Here is a 23,694-nt window from a genome sequence, read left to right on the forward strand (position 1 = left end):
ACTCACACTCACACAAAGGAAACTAGGGCAAAGAAATTGTAAACCAACTGTCAACAATTTGGTCTCCACACTTGCACAAAGCAGATGCGTAGAACAACGACCAGAACACAGTAGCAGACAAGAAACCCAGTGACGCACTTTCACAAAGACAACCAGTAGAAAAGCAACGGAAAAGGGATCACACCTGCAAAGTAAGCAAACCCAGCGATGCAATTTCACGAGGACGAAACAAAAAAACATAATTTAATGGAGAAAGACAAAACACTCACACATGAGAGAAAGTCGATCACATATGCACAATAAGGCAACAAATACACCACGAAGGCTCCAACAGATAGCAGCAGAAGAGCCGAGAACAAAACAGGCAAAAAAATCTCAACTTTGACCGAAATAATTCGACCGGTAGGTTTAAAATTCAAACCCACCAGCAAAAGAACAATAATTTCGAGTTTTGACCCAAGATCATAAGTTGCTCTTGATAACATGTTAAAATAGATTGAGGGGAAAAGGTTCCAATTATTGTTGACCCCAAAGGAGATATTTATAGTACATCATATAAAACCTAACTTAAGTAGAACTAGGAAAACATATCCTAAACAAAATATAATACGAATAATATACTTACCTAATATCATAAGAAAACTATACTCGTTTCCTTATTAGTTTAGGATCTAGTATGATATACTTACTATAACTCTAATACTCTCTCTTTGGCAACAATACTGGATGTTTGTTGAAGCAGTGCTCATACTGGATTGCTACATCCATTGAACCATTATAGTCCTCTATCTCTTGCACCCCTCGCTCGCCTCTCCAGCCTTGTCGCCAGCTCCATGCCGCCCCGCCTCCCCATCGGAGTTCTGCCACCCTGCCATGGCCCTCACCTGCTGCTTGTGCCCTATCTCCCTCTCTTCCTTTGTGCTTCATTGAAGCAGGAGGTATCGTGGTTAATGAGTTTAGGAAATTAGAGAATCTATCTATCTATATCTATATTTTATACAATACTATAAAATGATAGAAAATATGACAAAAATGTCGCTATATATGAATCCATTTTATTTACCAAATTGTCACTAAAACTCATTTTATTTAGTTAAATGTCGTCTAAGCTCCTTTTTTTTTTTTTTACCAACTTGTCGCTGGAGCTCTATTTTTTTTTTTACCAATTTGTCATTAGAGCAAGTTTTTTTTTACGAAATTGTCGTTGAGGGTCACTTTTTTTTTAAACCAATTGTTCGATCATCTAACTTGAAGAATTGTTTTTTTGGATGGAAAAAAAACTGGTTAGTAGGTCAACCCAAGTCGAAACCAACCCGTCTAAGTAACCAGGTTAGGTGGGTTGAAATCAGGTTGACATTTTCAACCTAACACAACCCATTTATTTAAACGGGTGAAAATTTTGACCTAACTCGTCATCATTGGGTTGGGTTCAGATTGGGTCGATTTTGCCAGATCTACCTCCAATGTCTTTTTTTCTTTTGTATGTTGCCAAATTCTCCGCGGCAAAGAGATGGGTTAAGGAGAAAGAGTTGGGTTGGGGTGATGGTTTAAATTAGAGAATATTAATAATGGGCGGGTATGGAAGTCATGAGACAAGGAGGAGAGAGAACGAGAGATATTTCATTTTTTTTGGGGAGGGGGGTTGTTATGGTGGTTGAGGAGAGGGTGGGATGGGGGATGGGTTATATGGTGGTATTAAATGGTGGTTGAGGAGGAGGTGGGGTGGGTGGTGCTAGACGATGTAGGCACGCATGGTGGTATCAGATGGTGATTAAGGAGAGAGTGGGCTAGGAGGGATGGGGGTTGGGGTGGATTGGTGGAGGAGAGATACTGGGGTTGTTGGGGTGGAAGGATGGAGGGGAGGGAGAAGGGGATGGGTTAATTAAATACTAGCAATTTATGCACGCGATGCGTGCCTCACTTTTTTAGAACATAATTTATAACTTTTTTAGGCATAAAGAAAGGTAAAATTTGAACATTAAACATGTTTTTTGGCTAGCTAATTTTGTTGATTAAGCTTATATCATTTAACCTAACTCGTCTTTTATTATTTTTTTTATTTTTACTTTCTTTAAGATTTTAAAATTAAAACTGATGAGCTATAAAAGAATGTTACGCATTTTATTAAGGATTTCTTATATTTTTATCAACAAAGTTTTTTGTTTTAATTAAATCATTTCACATTAATTGTATTTTCCTTTTTGATTTACTACTTGATTGTGTATTGATTGATCAAATATTTGATTGATATAATTTCCTTTGTTAATTTTTATGCTATATTTGAATTTGATTTCCTTTCATCTTTTTTTGGTAGAGTAGTTGATCTACTTAGGGGTAATTAAGTAAATTTATTGGGGGACACCATAACTCCCCTTTCCCTTATATAATAGAGATATGTTAATGTATGTTAGGTTGGTATATGAATCATAAATTAGGATCCTCTAAAAAAACCATAAATTAGGATTAACGTGTAAAGTTAATAAGGACAATTTTTCAATAAAAGTTAACAAGACTTTTCATTTTAAATTTAGTTGCACTTATTGTGACATTTTTAATAAAGAAAGTGTTGTACTTATTCAAATTTAATCGACGTTCAGGTCCTCTACTAACCCGGACTAAGATCCTCCCGTGGTTATATGCTATATATTTATAGTAATGCAACTATCAGAAAGCGAAAATAGTATTATACATTAGGAAAAATTGTTTTAAATAAGTCAACCTTTGCGTGGTATTCCAATTTCAAGTCTAACTTTTGATTATTCCTAGTCAAGTTAGGCTTGTAGGGCTATTTTCTTCTATTGAGTTTTAACCTGTTTGTGACCTATTTAACAGGTTACATGTGCCACGTGTTGCCAAATGACTGGTTTGCAATTTTTTTTTTATTTTCTCACTAATCCCCTCCTCCTGCCATCTTTCTCTTCCCTCTTCCTTAGACCACCCCCCCCACCCCCCCCCCCCCCCCCCCCCCCCCCCCCCCCCCCTCCCCATCAACAACGTCCCCCACCCCCACTCTTCCTCTCCCCTGCCCCTGTTTCCTTTCCATCAGCAGCACCCCCACCCCAACCCCACCCTTCGCCTCCCCCCACCACGCACCTCGCCCCCACCCTTCCTCCTCCCCACGCACCTCCGCCCCTCCCCCCACATCACTCTCGCCGGCGCACTCGTCTCTGTCCTCCTCCCTCACTTTCGCCGGAAGTCCGCAGCCGCGTAGTCCTTCAGATCAGCCGCATCGGTTTCTTTCTGGGCAGAAACGAAGGTGGGGAGACGCGAGATTCAATTCGAAGGGGTAAGATGGTGGATGCGCAGTCGGAGGGGTGATGGAGGGGAAGCGATTTTCCGGCGAGGGAGGGGGGCGCGAGATTTGAAGGGGGAAGGGGAGGGAGAGACATTTTCCGGCACGGGAGGGGAGGTGTGGGATTCGAAGGAGGATGGGGAGGGGAGAGATTTTCCGGCAGGGAGGGAGGGGAGGAGGAGCCGCAGGATTCGAAGGGGACGGGGAGGGGGAGCCATTTTCCGGCAGGAGACGGGGTGGCGCAGGATTCGAAGGGGGAAAGGGAGGGGGTGGGTGGGTTAATGGGTGGGTTTTCAGTTTTGGGTGGGTTAATGGGTGGGTTTTTAGTTTTGGGTGGGTTAATTGGTAAATTTATTTATTTACCAATTTATCAGGTTACCGGTCATTTAACCTAATTAAAGTTAATGGTACTACAAAGTTGACTTGACTAGGAATAATCAAAAGTTAGACTTGAAATTGGAAGACCACGCAAAGGTTGACTTAATTAAAACAATTTTTCCTATACATTATACTCAGTACAAAATACAAAGAAGGGGATGAATGATTCAAACTTATGACCTATTGTTTACCGCATCTCGATCTTAACACTAGACCAAAACATCCTTAATATATTATGCTATATGTCAATTGTTAAGCTAGCCATAAACTAAGAATAATTCCATTACATGTGCCCCCTTATTATAATTGACAAATTGCATAGGGCACTCTAATTTTATGGTTTCAATAATTGCGCATCAAATCCCTTCAAAATAAAATATATTTGCGCATCAAAACAACACGAGCAAAAAAAAAAGAAACCGAGTTCCAAATTCCTTTCTTTTGGGAGAGAATGAGAGATCAATGGACCAGGAACCTCCACCATCTCAATTCCAAATGCTTTAAACGCAGCATGTAAGCCTCTCATCAACTTCCATTTTTTTTCCTTCACCATCAATCAAAACTCTCTTATTTTCTCTCTCCTCATTTTTCATACACACCTGGGTTTTTGTTAATTTCTTGAATGAACCTGGACCAATATGTGGGAAGGAGAGTTTTCTAAAGAATTAGATGTTGCTGTAAGAGTTGTCCACTTGGCTTGTCATTTATGCCAAAAAGTTCAAAAAACATTGCTTTCTACTACTAATGGTGAACAAGTTAATTCCAAAGATGATGATTCTCTCGTCACCGTTGCTGGTAATTTCTTTTTTTTTTTCCTATGAATTGGGTTTTTAGAATTTTGGCATGAAAACAATGTTTTCTTTTATGGGTATGTATTTTTTTATTTGTGTGTTGTGTGTGATTATATTTTGAGGAGTTGGGTTTTATAGTATGTATTTATGACAATGTGGGTGGATCATGAAATTATATATTCGTACATGATGCTGACATATTTTTCTAATTTTTGGTTCTCCTTAATGAAGAGTTAGGTTAAGAAGTTGTTGCTAATTTAAGTGGTTTTGCATTAGTATTAATTTTTTTGCTTCTATGTGAATGATTAGGATATATATATATGAAGTGACAAGGGTTCCTAACAACTTAGTTTGTAGAGGTTTTATTTTACATAGGCTATGTAGTCCCAATTTCGAATACTGGTTTGTCTCTGAGCCAAAAAATAGTTGCTCGAGCTATTTTTATTAGGAAATTAAGTCAGCTTAAGGGCTAACCCCTACAAGGCTACTAGCATGTAGGAAACACCAACACATTGGCTGGTAAGGCATGCATAGCATGCTAAGGAAATATCTAGCATAATGCTGGGGGTAAGGATCGAACCCCTAACCTCAGGGGCCAAGGGGGAGTGCTCTACCCACTTGAGCTAACTCCTATCCTTTGGCTCGAGCTACTTTTGATCCTACGTGGACGGTACGCCCCTAATTAAGTTGGAAATTAGAGCTAAATGGAATTTTTTTTTCTATTGAACAGTATGTATGGAAGTGGTTTATTAAAAATTGCAAAAGGAAGTGCTTTGTGCTAATAGTTGTCTAAACTCTGAAGCGAGTTTGAGTTGTTTTTGTTAGTGTACCAAGTTCGTGTCAATGGTTGTAGGTGGTCCAAAGTTTTTGTTAGTGGATGGATGTAATAGTTGATACATATTTGGTAAAAGAAACACAAATAAAACCACAAAAGTTGCGGAACTCATGGCTCGTTTGGTAATCGTTAATAAATGGTGGTAAAGAAAGTGAATTTTAAGTATAATGTTATAAGGGAAGCACCCTTAAAATCTCTATGGGGAGGCAATTTCAACACCTAAGTTTGTGTTTTTTTCTTTATGGCCGAGGAAACAATCTCACCCCTAAGCTTATGGTTTTTTCTCCAACGGGAAGTACGTTACCACCCATTCTTTCTAGTCAACTAGTGAAGTGTATCAGAAAAAGTAAAACAATGGAGTACAACCTGCCTAAGAAACTTATGTATGAAGTGAAAGACGCTAAGAGCCTAAGACTCATTTTTTGTCTGGAAGTACCTTCATAGTAAGGCCTCTTTAAACAATTTCAATTATGTCATTAAGGGTTACTGACTTACTGTCAATCGAAAAGGATAGAACTTAATCGTACAAAGACCGTGTCTACTGTTGTGAATGGTTGCGGAGCTGTGTAGAGTCTTGAATCAGAATCCTTGTCACTTCATAACTCATGAACTTGAGGAGTTTTCTGGATAATTGTTTGCTTGTAAAGGTTTAATATTACTAATATACTATTCTATTTGAAACATTTGCTTATTTATATAAACTTTTGACACTTTCCAGAGGTTGTCTTAGTACTTAGTATTATTTCAACAGCGTTGTTTCTTAAAAGCATAGTTGTTTTGTTGCTTTTATGCAATCAGTTTTCATTTTTGCGGATGTGGGTAATCAATGGATTGTTTTTCTTTATGTATTCCTTCCAATTTGACTTCATATTTGTGCTATGCTTTGTTCACATGAATTTGATGACAGATCGGCATTACTGCATGAACAGATTATAGTGTTCAAGCTGTTGTAAGCTGGATACTGTCGGAATCCCTTGGAAGCCAAAATTTATCCATTGTTGCTGAAGAAGACGCACAAGTTCTCTCAACGTCTGACTTATTGCAGGCAGTGGTGGAAACAGTCAACGAATGCTTCTTAGAAGCACCAAGGTTTGGTCTTGAAGTTTCAGATATTCCTCTCAGTCCCAACAAAGTGATTGAAGCTGTTGGTCGATGCAACTCCTCTGGTGGTCTCGAGGGAAGGCATTGGGTTTTGGACCCTGTTGATGGAACCCTGGGCTTTGTACGTGGCAATCAGTATGCTGTTGCACTAGCATTGATCGAGGAAGGAAGAGTAGTTCTTGGAGTTCTTGGCTGCCCCAACTACCCTGTGAAGAAAGGTCTAGTAAACCACCATCATCAACAAATGTCAGAAATGTCCTCAGCCTCTCCGGACGTGTGGGAGAAAGGATGTGTGATGTATGCAAAGAGAGACACTGGTAAGGCATGGATGCAGCCGTTAGTTGACGGCAAATTGAAGCTTGACTCGTTTGAATCTGCAATATTAATTAGAGTTTCCTCCATTGAGGATCCAGCTCTTGCAACATCCTGTGAACCAGTGGAGAAAGCCAATACCAGTCATTCTTTCACAGAAGGGGTTGCTCACAGTGCTGGACTGAGGTGTGTGTATATTCCTTGCTTGACTGCCTATAGAGCATTCTTATGATTTCTTTCATCCTGCTTAATCATTTGAGGCTAAGTTAATTTCTCTATCAATTGAGAAAGTGTGAACAAGTGAAAGTTCTAAGAAATATCACATTTTTAGTTGGGTCATTGTCAATGTTGTTATTACCACAAGAAGAAAATGCTGTTTATGATGTCCATGCTAATAGGCAATATAATCTGGAACACCTCCTCCTGAAAATATGCAGCTAGGCTTTTTCTCATCCTGCATACTTCACAAAGTATTTGAAGGATTGATTTTTTCCTATCTTCTCTTGTTTTTTGTATGCCAAATATGGAGTATACAACTATATAAGCATGATGTTATGAACAAGTGTTCAATGGTCAGATGCAACTACTTTCATCTGCAATGCACGTCAGTGAGATTACTTTTTGGCTACTAAAGCATCAATTTGGTTCTTTTGTATTGTCGTCAATGCAGTTTAGTTATGAAATGAACAACACCTTAACTTGGTTATATACATGAAAGGCTTGATGCTTCTCTGGTCAACTTTATCACTATCATTGTTTACTTATTGCATTCTACAGTGCATGCTTATTGAATCTTATGGTTTCAATTGAATATGTTGTTTTCAGGACAAAGCCTTTGCGTGTATATAGTATGGTGAAGTATGCTGCCATAGCTCGGGGAGATGCTGAGATATATATGAGGTTTGCAAGAGCCGGCTACAAAGAGAAGATATGGGATCATGCTGCAGGTGTGCTTATTGTACAAGAGGCTGGTGGTGTGGTAACTGATGCAGGAGGACGCCCACTGGACTTTTCAAGGGGAATTTATTTGGAAGGTATCGATCGTGGAATAATTGCTTGTTCCGGAGCTGTATTACATGAGAAAATCATAAGTGCTGTTGATGCTAGTTGGGAATGCTCTCTCCTCTGAAGCCTTTGGAAGTATTGATTCCTTTGAAAAGGTAATATGTCATATCGAAAAACTCTAATATTTGGTCTTCAGGTTATTCAAGGCATCTTTTAGCCTGATAAAGTGAGTGATGCCAATATTCACACATTTAACAATGACAGAATATAATGTCTCATAGAATAATTTTCCCTTCTCCTTTGTGTTGTCCTTGAGCACTAGCACCCTTGCAAAGAATTGATAAATAGGTAAAATCATTAGAAAATATATTACAAGTACGCCTCAATCATAGTCTAGAGGTCGACAAAATCAAGATTAATGCGTCATTTTCCCTAGCTCTTTCGTCATAAGCACAATTTTTAGCTGACTTCCCTTTGAAATGACAATATTCTTTCTACCAAGGGTACTTTTTTAAGTTTGGAAAAGCAAGTTCAGACAAGTTTCAACTAGTATTTAAAAGAAGTTCCAATGAACTTCAATTCAGGCAAGTTAAATAAGTTCAATTTACAAAGTTCAGGTGAAGAGAACAAATTCTAAAGGGGGACTAAAGTATTAAGAACATTTCTAAAGTCTTATTCAGCTCTTGCCTGTAAATATGCAGACACTTCAATTATTGATGTGGTCAGTGATGTCTGTTCTACAACTTGGCTAACTGAATGCTAGTTAGTCCTTAGTCTTCTGGTCATTGTTGAGTACCACTTTTCAGTTAATTTTCAAGTTTTTCTGTAGGAGCAATTACTATATGATCCACAAGCACCATATCATTTGTAATCCCGACCAATAGTCCACATTCGCACGCGATTTTATAGTCTTCTGAGAATTTGATGTCGGTTGTTATTATATTGATCAAGTAAATATATCAAGAGTTCTTCTTTCACTGGCATGATCTAGTTGGGTTTACTTCTACCCTCTCCGCTTGATAACTAGATTAATCATGTACATTATAGTACCTTTTAATGCTAATTGTAGAGAGCTGACTGCATCTTTCAATGCCTTTCTTACAGCTGAGCTGTATCTATGAAGTTTCTCCTGCTGTTTTTACAAGTGAACTCAGGAAGGGCGCTGAAGAAGTGCCATCAATAATTCCCCCGACTCCCTCAATGAACAATCATCCAGTGACTCGGGTGCTTCGCGTCTCCATTTTCCGCTATTTAGGAGCATCTAATTCCTTTGCTATTGCGCGATATTTCTTCTCGGCATCTAGTCACACTTGTTAAGTTTGAATGGGCAAAGGAACAAATACCTCAAGTAATTGATGCATTAATCCTCATTCCAGTTCCTTTCTTATTCTTGAACAATGTTCTATCTGACAATGATGTATTAAGATGCAAACGTCTAACAAGAAAACTCTTCCTCACAGTTTCAAAGATATTTGAGTTATAACTCAGCCAACTAAAATGAAATAGAGATTTTTCTATTTAGTGCTGGTAAATCATAGAGTTTCGACAGCAATGAAATAATAGATTTTAACGGAATTTAGTGAGCAAATCTTATCAATTATCTTGTTCATTTCAAATATTTTGTTTTCTTTATAAATTACATTACCACTTTGAAAGGTGATTTTGAGTGGTAATAAAAAATTATAACAAAAAACACATCTAGGAAACTCCATTACCATAGACATTGACATAAAAACTTACAAAATTACACTAACATTACCATCTCCACCAGTTATTACCGCCTATCAAATGGGTTGTTGAGGTATAAATTGTAACTAAGCATCCAAGCATTAGGCCACTACATATTATTGAGATTCTCCTGCCAGGCCCTGATATCACCTTCCCCTCTTAGATCTGTTGCCTTATCAACAATTCTGAGCGGAACACCCTCACATAGATCAACAATTTCCTGTGCTACATGTTCTATCTCGGGCTCACGCTTGAAATCACGTTCGACTTTCTGCTTAAACAGTCTTAATGCTTCTTCATCCGCCAGTCGATCCATTGCAATCATGTTATTCTGGCAACCTGTTTTTCGACATACATCTAGAGATCGCGAAGTGATAATCATCTTCCCTTTTGTAGCATCAAGCGGAATGCCTATCTTATCCTCCAACAAATGTTTCGTCAAACCATCTAAAATTAGCACGAATTTCCTTTTTCGTAATGCTGTATACAACAAAGCTGCCCTCTTTAGTCCATCTTCTTCCTGCAAATCGATTCCTACAGCTTTGGCAATTTCACCCTGCAAATCTTTTTCTTTCTGATCCTCACTTACTTGAATCATATAAACCTGAACATCAGCATAACATAACAGTTGATTATGAATGTGCATCATAAGAGCAGTTTTCCCTATTCCTCTAATTCCATGCACTCCAATTTTAGTAACTCCACTCCTTAACCATGTCAATATTCTTTCAATATACTGATTTGCCGCGTTACCCACCAATGTTATAGTCAATAATTCTACTCTTTCTCTAACACAAGATAACACCTCTTCAAATACTCCTGCATTGTGGAGATCATCTATTTCTTTAATCTTTATCTCAACAAGACTTCCTAAATATGCTCGATACAGATACTTGAAGATGATACAAGTTTCTCTTGATATCTCTTGTAATAAAATATCCACCTCGGAGCATTTGGTTCGAGAAGAATTCAACCAATTATCAACCTCTCTCTTTCGGAGCCTGTTAGTGTTCTGTTCTTTGTGTTCAACCTCCATTTCCAGATCTTCCAGTCTTTCGTGCAACTGATCTCTTTTTTGTCGGAGTACTTGTTCATTGGCATTGAGAGTGTGGTAGTATTGAACCCATTTTGGTACATTGCTGAGGAAATCCCATATATTGGCTATATCCTTCCAGCCAATCCCATTATCTTCGGAGTCTGATCTTCTCAAAAGTTTGATGACTACTGTTATGAATATCACCAGCAGAGATATAGCTCCATAAACATTAACTGCAGCAGAAAGAAATTACAAAGTGGTAAATGTGTAATGTTCCTAATTGTAGTAATGAAAAAGCATCCCTTTTCTGATAAACTCACTGTCAATTTTCAGAAAATTAGAAAGTTTAAGACGCACTTCCTAAAGTTTAGATGCTTAGCAATTTATTGCTACTCATCTTAGATGGGTTTTGAATTCCAACCCCTCATACAATCATACACATCGTGTTATTATGATAATAGACATCTAGTATTAGGAGATATGATTAAAGTTAATAAGATAAAATTAGTAGATATGGTTTATCTATTGTACAAGTCTTGTACTATAGATACGTGATTGATCAATGAGAAAAGGTGTGACCAATATTCAAATTGGTACTGGTTGCGTGCGAGAAACTTGACATATGGACCAATTATTTTCACCTTATTTCGACTTATTTTCAGATAAGTTCAGAAAAAGTAAGAAGAGGTGAAGAAGAACAGGCATCAGAACTATCTCATTTTACATATCTTAATTTATAAAGGAAAAAGAATTATAGACAAATCATTTGGAGCATTATATTATGTTCAGATAATAAAGTTTAATTGTTTCTGCTCAGAGTGTGCCTAAAATAAATTCTAAGCAAATCATTTGAAGCAAGTTTCAGATGAATTATAAAGAGCAAAAGAAAATAAATCTAAAGCTATTAATGGTTCATGATAGTTAAGTGCAAGCAGCAAAATCAATGGTAAAGTACTTACGATATTCAAACATTCTGTATCTTGCCAAGGATTGATGAGGGGGAGAGAGTAAGCAGAAGCAGAAAACTCCAGTTCTGAGTAAGCAATTGCAAAAGTGTAGTTGTGTTCATTGAAGCTTCATTGATAGAATCCTTACTTTGTTGAACAAGTCAACATTCAAAGTCTTCCCAACGTTGACTCATGAGCTTGTATTAGTTGTACTACCTCTAGAGAGGAAAAATGTCTAATCGTTGCAACTAAAAAAAAACAGAGGTAGTATTGTATTAATAAGGTAAGGAAAAAAAAGCATTAGGATATCTTGCGCTTAAGGGGGAACTACTAATGCGTCGGTTATCATAATGTTTTATAAAGCTGAAGCGTTATAAGTATCAGTGGTAAAAAAAAAAAAAGAGGAGCATATGGGGTACTTTTTTTTTTTTGAAGAGCTCCTACTGCGTTGTAAGGTTTTTTTTGAAGGTTCTCTTTTTCTATCTCCGAGCATATGGGGTTCTTTTTTCACTCTCTCTATCTCTCTCCTCTCCTTGGTCCTCAATCGTTATGCACGTTTCAACGAAAAGCTCTTATATGTGATGATGATTGTTTAACATACCTCTCAATAACTTTATTTGCTTCCCATTCCGTATTACAAAAGGTTTCATGAGAATGAACCTCCTAAATACCATAGAATACAAAATATGATAAATTACAGCCATTTACTGGTATGAAAAGAAATGTTTCATTCATCTGTTGTCCAAGTTAATTCACATTTCAGACAATGTGCACCTCCACTCATTTACATCAGAAACTCCTCTCAGTTGGACAGCCATATCTATAATTCTCAAAGGTATACCATTGCATTGCTGAATAATATTGCTAGCAACAACCTCAATTTCTTCAGAAAGAGGAGCATTTGCTGCTAGTTTCTCCATGAACAAATTTTTCGCATCCTCTGCAGACAAAGGTTCTAACATAACAGTCTTTTGGCATGACATTTTTCTACATATATCTAGATCTCGAGATGTCACAATTAATTTTCCTTCATTCCCTTCCATGGGGATACCTACTTCTTCGAGAGCAAAATATTGGGATAATCCATCTAGAATGAGGACAAACACCTTCTTCTTCTTGAGCACATTGAATATCTTAGCCGCCCTCTTGATTTCACTTCCTTCTGATTGTATTAGTTTCACACCTATTTCTTCCGCAATGCAATCTTGAAGGCGGTAGATACTAAAGTTTCGAGGTACATTAACATAATAAACATGATATTGATTACAAGATGGGTTCAATTGGTTATAGACTTGAGCCATGATGGCACTTTTGCCAATGCCTTCAGGTCCTACAACACCAATCCTTATAGTTGTAGCATTGACAAGATGCTCCCAGATTTCATCCAACTTCTGACTCACAACTACGCCCTTCAACATATTCGTCACTAACAGTTCTCCACAACCTTGGGGTGCATTGAGTAGAAGTCCTGTAGGAAATGAACCTTGTTGTATAAGGTCTTTTACTTGTTGGATTTCTTTCTCAATGCAACTCCCTAACCATGCACGAAAGAGAAATCTCGGTACATATCTCACTCTGTTAAATCCATCTTCAACATTTTTTACATCCTCAAATTTTCCCCGTACACTCCTCATCCAATGGTTAACTTCGCTCTTTCGCTTCCTGCCACTCTGATGCTCGGTGTTTTGAAGCTCAGTTACGACATCAGCTTGTACACTCGCTAAAGACTCCATTTTCCTCTTAAGAATCTGGAGATATTCTTCAAGGTTCTGATTGTAGTTTATCCATTGTGGCACTTGACCAATGAATGTAGATATTTCCTCTGCTCCTTTGATTCCTTTGCATATAAGCAGTGCCTTATCTGCCCCTGCTGCAGTTATTACCGACAAAAACGTGGATAACACCGTTTCCATTGCAACACCTAGAAGAAAGTGTGTTAAATATTTTCAAGCAGATGAATTTACACTTATCCAACAGTCATACTCAGCCATTTTATGAAAAAGTTTCATTTCATGTTTTCTTTTTTCCAAAATGAAGTGTTATGTTACCACTTACCATACCCATGTTCGAGCATCAAGGATTCGACACAGGTATGTAAAACGAAGTTTCCGAATAATGCTGTTCTTAAATTTACTCTTAATTTACAGAATTTCAATCTATAACAACCACTGTAACTCAGTTCCACTGCAGTGAAATCAGAGTTCCAGCATAACAGGAAGCATCAGGGCATAGTCGATTCAACTTAACAACTTAGCAAACAGTTCTGCAGTGGACTACACATGAAAATAGCACACTAAAATCAAGCTAATTAACAAAATTTATTATGGAAAAATAATAAAGATAAATGAATGAAAATGTTACAATTTGTAGAAAAGTACAAATAAAATTCAGAAATAAGGCAGAAAATGTCATATAAGACAGAGATCATGAATTCAGGGATAGATAAAATGAACAGAAGAAATTAATATTAAATATCCAGCTAAAAGAAAATGCTTACAATGATTTAGTCTTGAAGTTGTTAGCAATGAGAGATAGACAGCAGAACAAAAACCAATTTTGGATGAAGAGAAAGAGGCAGTTATAATTTATTTGATTTTGTGGTGCTCCTATAAAAACGTTGACTTAGAAGTCTTTGGATGATTATTATGTCTTTACCATGTGATTGGAGCTACTTGCGTATGTAATTTCCTGGGAATTGTGGGTGGAAATTTCGTCCGCTGTACAAGTGGGGTTACCAAGCCAATTAAAAGTTTCTCCAAGTAGAGAATAGAGATGCTCTTTAATCTTTATACTTGTAATATATTTTTTTTTTTTTTTTGACATCGAAGAAATTTTGCATTAATGAAAAACGAAATTACATCTTAATGCTAAAACAACCAAAAAAAACATAAAAACGAAATTGAGCGGAACTCGCTCTTACACAACAACTGCAAAAACAGAAATAACATAAACTAAAGTAAAGCTGCTCGATCTGGTGGATGACGCTTCTTCTGGTGGATGACAATCGGCAGAATCCGGATAAAAGGAGTAGGAGGAGAAAGCTGATTTCACGCGCGGGGGAACTAGGTACCAGCGAAATTATGAACTCGCAACAAGACCAATGCCAGTGACCTTCTGTCACCCGGAATGCAATGGTCGAGTTTGTTGAAAGAGTCACATTCTTGTGTGACGTAATACCCTTTTGAAAGAGTAATACAGGCTTCTCCGGTGAGAAGAAGCTTATGGACGCGCTGTAACCCCAATTGAGAAATTGGAAGGCCGCCTTCAGATTTCGTTTTGTCAAGGCAATGATAAATGAAATCATTGCCAAGCGAGAATGAAATCTAACCAAGGTTGAATCTCGAAGAACCATCCGATTATGAAAATCGGATGAAACAAACCCCAAACATGAAATAAACCCTAACCAACTACATAACCAGATTGAAGTAACAATTACCACCACCATAATAATCAACAACACCATTTGAATCCAACCAAAGAAACCTCGCCAATGAAAACAGTAAGCTAAACTAACGCGGGTAAAGGAGACGCACCTCAAAGAGCCAGAGAAACACCAGATAAAGGGGAATAAACTACCGACACAACACTAAAACCCGACACAGCAACACTAAGGGGGAAAGGGGAAGGGGAAGGGGAAGCCCTAAAACTTGATTGTTGCCTCGATACAACACTAAGGGGGGAAGGGGGAGGGGGAGGCCCAAAAAAACGAACTAGGGGGAGGGGGAGACACTAACACGAAACAGGGGGGAGGGGGAAACACTAACCACGAAAAAACGGGGGGGAGGGGAGATGGTGGAGACACGCTTGGAGCAAGGAGGCGTGAAAGGAGATGCGTCCACGAAAGGAGGGTGGCGAAGAGGAGGCTGGAGGGAGCAGCTACGACCGAAAAAAAATCGACGGCGAGACGAAGAAGCCGACGAAAGCGAAGAAAAGCGACTAAAAAACCCGACGGGAAAGACGAGAAACCGGCAAAAAACTGACACACAAGGCGAAAGGAAAGCAACGAAACTCGCCGGAGACCTGCTGGAAACCTGCGCGGCGCCGGATCTCCGGCGAGTGTTAGGGTTACAGAAGGTGTTTTTAGAGAGAAGGCAGAGAAAAAGAAAAAGTAGAGAGAGAGGTGTTTTTTGGTTTTGTTATATACTTGAGATATTTGAAGCGAGAAAAAACGAAAGTCACTAGTAATATAGGGTTGTACTCCCTCTGCTTTTATTTATTTGCTACATTTTTTAAAAAGGATTGCTTTTTTTTATTTGCTACATTTCCTTATTAGGAGACTTGACCCACCAAAAATTATATTTGTTTCCCCTCTTCTTCCACCAAAAAAGTACTACTTTTTTCCTTTTTCCCACCCTATTTAATGCTAAATGGATCAAAAAGTACACTAAAAAAGAATGAAAAGGACATCTCTTAAATTCTTGTGAAAACCAAAATGTAGCAAATAAATAAAAGCAGAGGGAGTATATAATAGTCTATTGGTGTTGACATTATATTCAACCTTAAGTCCCATGGGATCTGTGATCAAGAGGAATCTTCAATTTTCGTCCTCTTTACAAGTTGCAAGAGTCTTCAAACTTATCTTGTTAAAGATTAAAAAAAAAAATCATAAAGTCAACTTTTACGTATAAAGTGAAAATGTTGTGAAAATACTTTTGATTATAAAGATAACTTTATTATATTTTTGTATTTGTATTGCTGAAAACCATACGTATATATAATTATCCACACTAAGGTCAGTATATATATAATGACCCGCACTAGATTGGTGAATCAAATGAATCTAAATCTCATAATGAACTCGAGTCGAGTTTGAATCTACTTTGCTAAAATTGAATATGTATCTAAATCCAGCTAGATTCAATTTAGATTATATTCCTAGTAATTGTTGAGGATCAAGGTTGACCTAATTACTATGAGGCTCTCCTTTCACCCCTAATTCGATTCTCATTCCTCGTAAAAAAGATCTCCAATTTCTCCCCTTTCTTTCAAGGGAATTCTCCTTACCGAATAAAAAAAATATTCCTAGTAAATGTGACAACGTGAATCCAACAATTTTAGAGGACAGATGAACACACAAGTCACTTCAGCATAAGACGATTGCATCGACTAACTCAGCTACAACTTCATACACCCATCCTATATCATAGTTAAATATATCAAGTCTCAAAATGTCACCCTTGCGGCTCTAAAGTTACGTATCCAAGTCAGGTAGCTAGCCACTTGCATAATTTGCATGCAGTTCATCACACAAATCAATTCCGAAATCAATTCCGGAATCAATCCATTAGGATTAGACTTTCTATCCAAAAATAACATAATTTCAGTACATCGAACTGGAAACTAAAGCCATGCACAAAACCCTACATTTCTGGGTTCCCATATCAACCCCAGAACTAAAAACCCTAGCATATTCGAAATTTAAGAGCTGCCCTTCATCCACAGACATGGTCAGCCAGTCTTTACAAAGTGCTGGGACAGCAATTTTGCAATCTCCAAGAAACCGACTCTATCCTTCCCGCTAAACAAGGCCTTCAACTTCTCATCACATATGATCTCCCTCTTATTGGCAGGATTCTGCATAAAATTCAGCACCATAAACTAGTGTAAGGAAAAGGCCATGGAGAAGAACAAGTACATATTACCAAATAAACCTTCATAAGATGACTATGCCATCAAGGATAAACAATGGATTAAGCCTCTAAAGTCTAAACAGGTGTTTGAATCTAATCCTTAAACATATACTCAGTAACTCAACAAACACCTGCCGACCTGCACAGTAGAAAGAACCAACTAACAACAGCGACAGACCATAAAACAGATTTCAAACCTACATCTACCATTCTCAATTGCACTGGATTGGCTTCAGCATCCTGAATATTGCAAAACAAAGATGATTACCCAATCAAGCTATAACTTAGCCAATTGATTCACATGTCAAACATACATGACAATATGGCACATGCCTTCTGAAGCACTATTTTAAACTAAGCTACAATTTGTACGATTCCACTAAATTTTCAAAAGGCAATCATTTAAACTTCATCCAAAAAGAGTGCACAAATCCATCAAATAACTCTAATATCACCATTAACATCGACATTCATTCAAAAAGGATGGCAGATTGAAATGTATAGAAGTTAAATCATATTCCCATTGCTTCCCAGTTCCCACTTTGCTAGAAAATCCAACAGTTGAGAGGCAGACCTCCTCCACAACTGTCGCATACTTCCATAAACTTCTTATGTTATTCATCTTCTAGATTCCATAATGTTGTTGCCCTGTCGGATGATTCTGCCCCATAACAAATTTACACAAAATGCCCACACCATTCACATTAACTGTCCATTTAACAAACTTTTCTTGTTTACATAATTCCTCACTTCTAAGTTCTAACAGTAAATCACCATATTACTCGTCATATGTCAACAACAATGCAAGAGCTTATAACTCCTTACTTTGTCGTACCGATTGAAAAAATAAATCCTAAATCCTCCATTTCTCCTAGATTAATCAGCTAAACAGACAAACATTACAATCAACTCTGAGAACACATCAAACATTTTCCCACTAAGCTTACCACTCTAAAAACTACTTCATCCTAAAACCCTGCATTCTCCTAAATCAAATTAACAGACAAACTCTTCTTGTTTCACATAATCCATCACTTCTAACAGTAAATCGCTATATTATAAGTCATATTTCAATAACAATGCAATAATTTATAACTTCTTACTTTGTCGTAACTATCGAAAAACTAAATCCTCAAATTCTCCTTGATTAATCAAATTAACAGAAAAACATTACAATCAACTAAAGAACACATCAAACATTTTCCCACTGAGCTTAACACCCTAAATACTAAACCCTAAACCCTCATATCCTCCTTAATCAATCAAATTAACAGACAAACATCACAACAAAAACCTCAAATCAAATTTAAAAAGTATGTACTAAACATTAAACCCTAAACCCTAATAATCTACCTAATCAAACAAAAATGCAATTAGTGTCGACAACACACAGGACCTGAAACCCTAAACCCTAAAAGAAGCAAAAATCAATAAAAATGAATCATTACATATACCTGAAGATTGTTGAGCTTGATATGTTCCCACACCTTCTTGACGGCTGCAGTTCGAGAAGCTTCGGGAGAGCCAATGAAATCGCTGAGAATAGGGGAGACAGGAATCGGCTTCGAGAAACCCTTAAGAGGAGGAGTAGCGGAAGGAGAAGAAGAAGAAGATGGGCGTTTTGGTTTTTTCGCTGTAGCAGATTTAGCGGCAGTTGTAGCGGAAGAGCTTGCTGCCGCCATTAAAGCTCTGCATTTACCTCCGATTGCTCTGAAAGTCGCCATTGATGAAGTTGAAGAAGGTAACGGAAAATCCGACAGTTAGAAAGAGGAGAGAGAGAAAACGGAAGTGTTGTGAGAAATGTTGGAAATGGTACTGAAGGAGGAGAGAGAGATTGATTGTGTTTGATTATTGATGGTGGCCGTAGAAGTTTGAACTGTGTGGGCTGAGGCCCGTTATGGGGTGTGATTTTTACTTAGGTTGTATCACTCAATCATGTATGGAGGTTGTCCTAAATTTTAATGTCATTTGGCAAAGCCTAGATAGTGCACCAATGCCTAAATATGGTGCGCATATGTATATGACTAACAAATCAAATGAACATGAATAACAAGTCAAATACATACATGTACATGGCTAACAAGCCAAATGAATATGTGTACATTTCTGCTAGTACGTGTTCATTGGCATTGATCTTTATGTTCATAATCTAGTGCTTGATATTTATCGTGCGTATGATACTCATCTTATGGACGTGTATACGTACAAATTTGGGATGATGCACACGCTCGTACATAAGGTATGGTACGTAAATGTACATTGATAACAAGTAATATGTACATGGATAATATGTATATAGATAAAAAGCTAAACGAACATATGTACATCTCTAGTTGGTATATGTTTATTGATATTGATTTCTGTAGATATAATCTAGTCATCCATGTTCATCGTGATTATGGTTCTCTTAATAGGGACATGTGTATGTACTAATTAGGGATCATTTGGGGATATAATACTTTAAATATACTAGATTATAAGGTCTAATTGTCTAAGGAAATTCAAAACTGAGTCCCTGATTTCCCGATTACCCGATTTTTATGGGTAGTGAAAGTTCGGGATATGACTTGAAAAAATCGAGTACCTGATTTTTTTTTTTGGGGTCGGGTCATGGGTACTATAAATTGAAGTAAACACTGCTAGCTAGTTGTCAAGCTAAAAAAATACAAAATATTTCCTGCTTATAGAACTCTTTAGCTTTGTTTATTTTTTGCGTCTCAAAATTATAGAATAGGGGATGAGCAAGTTATGGTTTCTTGAATATTTTCTCTTTTCTTCATACAACACATCTTGTGAGCGGTCGGCCACACTTATAACTTTTTATGTAGTGGCGCGCTTATCAGTCTGTAACCTCATTTTCAAAAAGGCATATCTCACATGTTTCTCATCGAAATTGAGCTTTTGACCAGCGTTGAAAAGCTATCGAGCTAACTTTTCATCTCCAATTTGAATCTTCTCAAAATGTTGAGTGTGCGATGAGATATGACCTTTTGAATTTGACCATTACGTACAAAACCTTATGAACAAATGGAGTTACACTTATGACCTTTTGAATTTGACCATTACATTGACGAATGAGGTTACCCTTACCAATAAAAGCGTATTACTCTTATAACAAATGGGGTTATTTTTATGACAAAAGGGGATACTAATAATTTAATGTTATAAACGAATGAGGCTACTCTTATGAATAAATAAAGTTATTTTTGTGAATACTTTGAGTTAATTACTTGTAAGATTAAATAATGTTATCGTCTGATTTAATGAGGTTACTCGTATGAGAGAATTAGGTTACTCGTATGAATAAATGAGGTTACTTTTTTGAACAATCGGGGTTACTCAGGAGTAATATTTTTAAGGTTACACATGACATTTAAATGGGTTACTCTTATAAATAACTAGGATTACTTTTATGTAACACCCCAATAATTCTCTCTTTTACAAAATACCTTTTCAATATAAAACTTAGAGAATCATCAAAGCATTATCACCCGTGTGATAACGTATCGGCTTATTCAGAATTTTGCAGTGGAAAACATATAACTAAACTTTATAATTGAAATATAATAAATAATCAAAGTAACTTTAAAACCAAACACACACTATTAATGTCAACTTCAAAGCAAACTTAAATATAAGTGAAAGTATTGGGTCAGACCGTCTGACCATAAGTTATGGTCGGACGAGTCCAACCCAATACTAAAATTTCGTGTTCTTTCCTGTCAGTCCCTTAGATTTTTTTGCATATCAAAGGGATATGGAAATTGCAGATCTGAAGGTCAAACTGGTAACTCATCTTCTAACTTCAAATCTTGATCTTTTTATCAACTTTGAGATATCTGCTTCTTTGTTATATAAATGGATACTTTTGCAGGATGATGGCGCAACAAAAACGATTCAGTCATTCTTTTAGCAGATGAAGCCATCCAGGTTTAAACATGCGAAATTATATCATATGATAGATTCTTCTTCTTCAATGATGCGACGAATAATTTGGGCGCTGAGTTCAAATTTCTTTCTTCAATTTGGAGTGCCTTGAAGATCCAGTGTTGTGTATACTCCAATACTTTCATTTGGAAGTAAGTTACTTTCATTTGGAAGTAAGTTACTTTCATTTAGAGGTAACTTACTTTTGTTTAGAGGTAACTTACTTTCATTTGGAGGTTACTTACTTTCATTTAGAGGTAAATTACTTTCATTTAAAGGTAAGATAAGTAACTGAACTTAGAAGACATCCAACTGAAAAAAATTTGAAACCAACTGAACAAAAAAATTAAGACTAATTGAAAAAAAAAATGAAGACTAACTGAAAAAAAATGAAGACTAACTGAAAAAAAAATGAAGACTAACTGAAAAAAAAATTGAAGACTAACTGAAAAAAATTAAGACTAACTGTAAAAAATGAAGACCAACTGAAAAAAAATTAAGACAAACTGAAAAAAATGAAGACTAACTGAAAAAAAATGAAGAATAACTGAAAAAAATTAAGACTAACTGAAAAAAAATTAAGACTAACTGATGTGGTCCGACCAGTTGTATTGTGTCAGACGAGTCTGAAACAATACCATCTCTAAATATAAAGTGTCTACTAAACCAATAGATAAAACAATTTCTTACACACGCTCTCCAATCCCAGATCCCCATGAATTTAGGGGGTGAAAGTTCGGTGTGTGGTTTGGATTAGGGACTAATCCAATCCAATCCGAATAAAATTTGGATTTCAATTTTCAATCCGAATCCAAACCAATTAGGGTTTGAATCCAATCCAATCTAATCCGAATTTTCATACTCTAGATTAGATCCGATCTGAAAATACGATTTTTTAAAAACTCTAGTTTTTCGATGAAATAAATTAAGCACAACAACAACTTAATAAATTTAGGAAATGAGAAATTAAGTGCACTTAGTTTTTAGGGGAAGGGTTGAAGTGCTATGTGTATCGAGCTATGAACTAGGTTTTTTTTATAAAAAAAGAATTAGTTAAGCATTTAAGCCCAATCCAGATACATAATACAAGGCATATTACTATTTGGTTATATTGGATTTTTGGATCCGATTACCCTCAATCCAATCCGATTCTAAAATCCAATTTTTCAAAAATTCTCAATCCGAATCCAATCCGAACACAATTCAAATCTGATCCGAATTACTAATTCGAATTGGATTGGATTGGATTGGATTTTGGATTTCATCCGAATAACTTTCACCCCTACCCATGATGCAACATCTGCAAACCTGTAGATGTCAGTGCACTAAAGAATCTGTTCACCAAGAATGGGTCATCATAGGATCAATAAAGCAAAGCCATGATCAACACATACAAACAAAGCACGTAATCAGCAAAAGCTGAATACTACATAATAAAAAATAAACATTTCTAACGTGATACTAATAAATAATAAGCATGGATAAATAATAACATGACCATCTAACAATCTGCAGATAACTTTTGCTGAACTAAATTTTAACCATCTTTTTATTACTTTGATGGAATAGTTATTGGACGAGTTGTCTAACTAAAAACCAACCTTCACTTAGGAAGACGAAATACGGGAGCGACTCTGTATTCCATAATGACATGCGATATCAAGGAACCTTTGAATAAAAATGGGAACGGTGATCAATCCAATTCCCAGAAAAAGCGATGGCACGCTCACCATGTACCCTAACTCCTGATTGTCCAACTTCAAACGTGCACTAGTCTAAAGTTTATTAGTATCTAAGTTACGCTTTACATGATTTACCAATTATTACTTGTTATGACATACAAGCAATACAAACACATATAATCAAACATTCACAACTTAATTTCTTTTTATCTTAGGATTAAATAAGTGATCATACAACTTACAACCCAAGATTGATTCCTTATTTTAATCCTTCTTATTTGTTGAACCTACCCAACAACCAACTTACCTTTCAAAGGCATAAATTACCAAATAAGACGCACAATTCTCATAGAGTAGTGAAAGTTTATAATTAATATAAGGGAACACATGATTCAAACATGATCCAACTCAATAAATATAATAATTTCTCCATGTAAATTAATAAATAAAATTCCCAACCAACATGCTTACATCAATATTCCATACAAATATAATATTCAACTTATAATTAAATCTCATACTTAACATGTTCGCACACAAGCATAAAACATGTAAAATTCAATCATAAGGGCGTATTGAGGCGTAAAGAGTAATGTGATAACCGAGATGGGTTTCTAGTTTCTACAAGTTGCAGAAGTTGAGTTGGAGATAAATTTGATGCTTGTTCTTCTTCTTCTCCATCTTCTTCGTAGAGTTATGTCGAAACTTCTTTTGTTTATTCATGATGGGTATTTAAGGGTGTTTTTGCGGGTTGTGAGTAAGAAGAAGATTGAAAGTGGAGAGAGAATACGGAGAGAGACGAAAAGGTCATGTCGCAGTCAATGGAAAATGACAGACAAATGTAATATTCACAATCAAACCCAAAAAAGAGCGAAGTAGAAAAAGAATCGAATTAAACTATTCCGCCTTTGCTTGTAATATGGTTCGGCCAAATAGAAGGTTATATATGCGGCTTGTCACATATAAGAATTTGTGTTCTTCATATAACATCACTTGAAAACATAGGCGATTGAAATAATGAGTTTTGCTC

The 23,694-nt window shown here is 36.6% G+C and overlaps 4 protein-coding genes across 4 annotated transcripts; 1 reads left to right on the forward strand and 3 right to left on the reverse strand.

Moving 5' to 3' along the window:
• The first annotated feature begins 4,002 nt into the window (after positions 1–4,002).
• On the forward strand, positions 4,003–9,101 carry LOC104891587 (PAP-specific phosphatase HAL2-like). The gene is made up of 4 exons (XM_010677295.4): positions 4,003–4,465; positions 6,226–6,895; positions 7,535–7,869; positions 8,819–9,101. The coding sequence occupies exons 1-3, from the start codon at positions 4,309–4,311 to the stop codon at positions 7,836–7,838; spliced, it is 1,131 nt and encodes a 376-aa protein (XP_010675597.2). The 5' UTR covers positions 4,003–4,308; the 3' UTR covers positions 7,839–7,869; positions 8,819–9,101.
• A 310-nt stretch (positions 9,102–9,411) lies between these two features.
• LOC104891589 (putative disease resistance protein At1g63350) lies at positions 9,412–15,070 on the reverse strand. The gene is made up of 3 exons (XM_048642724.2): positions 13,923–15,070; positions 11,438–13,346; positions 9,412–10,711 (listed from the first exon to the last, which is right to left on the reverse strand). The coding sequence occupies exons 2-3, from the start codon at positions 11,448–11,450 to the stop codon at positions 9,552–9,554; spliced, it is 1,173 nt and encodes a 390-aa protein (XP_048498681.1). The 5' UTR covers positions 11,451–13,346; positions 13,923–15,070; the 3' UTR covers positions 9,412–9,551.
• Positions 12,178–13,338, reverse strand: LOC104891590 (probable disease resistance protein At4g14610). Its single transcript, XM_048641925.1, has one exon. It carries the CDS (start codon positions 13,336–13,338, stop codon positions 12,178–12,180), a length of 1,161 nt encoding a protein of 386 aa, XP_048497882.1.
• A 1,598-nt stretch (positions 15,071–16,668) lies between the features above and the next one.
• LOC104891591 (upstream activation factor subunit spp27) lies at positions 16,669–18,944 on the reverse strand. The gene is made up of 2 exons (XM_010677298.4): positions 18,510–18,944; positions 16,669–16,999 (listed from the first exon to the last, which is right to left on the reverse strand). The coding sequence occupies exons 1-2, from the start codon at positions 18,777–18,779 to the stop codon at positions 16,874–16,876; spliced, it is 396 nt and encodes a 131-aa protein (XP_010675600.2). The 5' UTR covers positions 18,780–18,944; the 3' UTR covers positions 16,669–16,873.
• Positions 18,945–23,694: the final 4,750 nt, after the last annotated feature.

The sequence above is a fragment of the Beta vulgaris genome, chromosome 4, assembly GCF_026745355.1.
Source record: "Beta vulgaris subsp. vulgaris cultivar EL10 chromosome 4, EL10.2, whole genome shotgun sequence".
Taxonomy (NCBI): domain Eukaryota; kingdom Viridiplantae; phylum Streptophyta; class Magnoliopsida; order Caryophyllales; family Amaranthaceae; genus Beta; species Beta vulgaris.

What these genes read in the sequence shown, in the direction of transcription:
- LOC104891587 (XM_010677295.4), top strand. Translation starts at nt 4,309, where the DNA reads ATGTGGGAAGGAGAGTTTTCTAAAGAATTAGATGTTGCTGTAAGAGTT. An exon ending in TTCTCTCGTCACCGTTGCTG is followed by an intron (nt 4,466 to 6,225) that starts GTAATTTCTTTT and finishes CTGCATGAACAG; the next exon opens with ATTATAGTGTTCAAGCTGTT. An exon ending in GCTCACAGTGCTGGACTGAG is followed by an intron (nt 6,896 to 7,534) that starts GTGTGTGTATAT and finishes TGTTGTTTTCAG; the next exon opens with GACAAAGCCTTTGCGTGTAT.
- LOC104891590 (XM_048641925.1), bottom strand. Translation starts at nt 13,338, where the DNA reads ATGGAAACGGTGTTATCCACGTTTTTGTCGGTAATAACTGCAGCAGGG.
- LOC104891591 (XM_010677298.4), bottom strand. Translation starts at nt 18,779, where the DNA reads ATGGCGACTTTCAGAGCAATCGGAGGTAAATGCAGAGCTTTAATGGCG. An exon ending in TCAAGCTCAACAATCTTCAG is followed by an intron (nt 17,000 to 18,509) that starts GTATATGTAATG and finishes AATTTTATGCAG; the next exon opens with AATCCTGCCAATAAGAGGGA.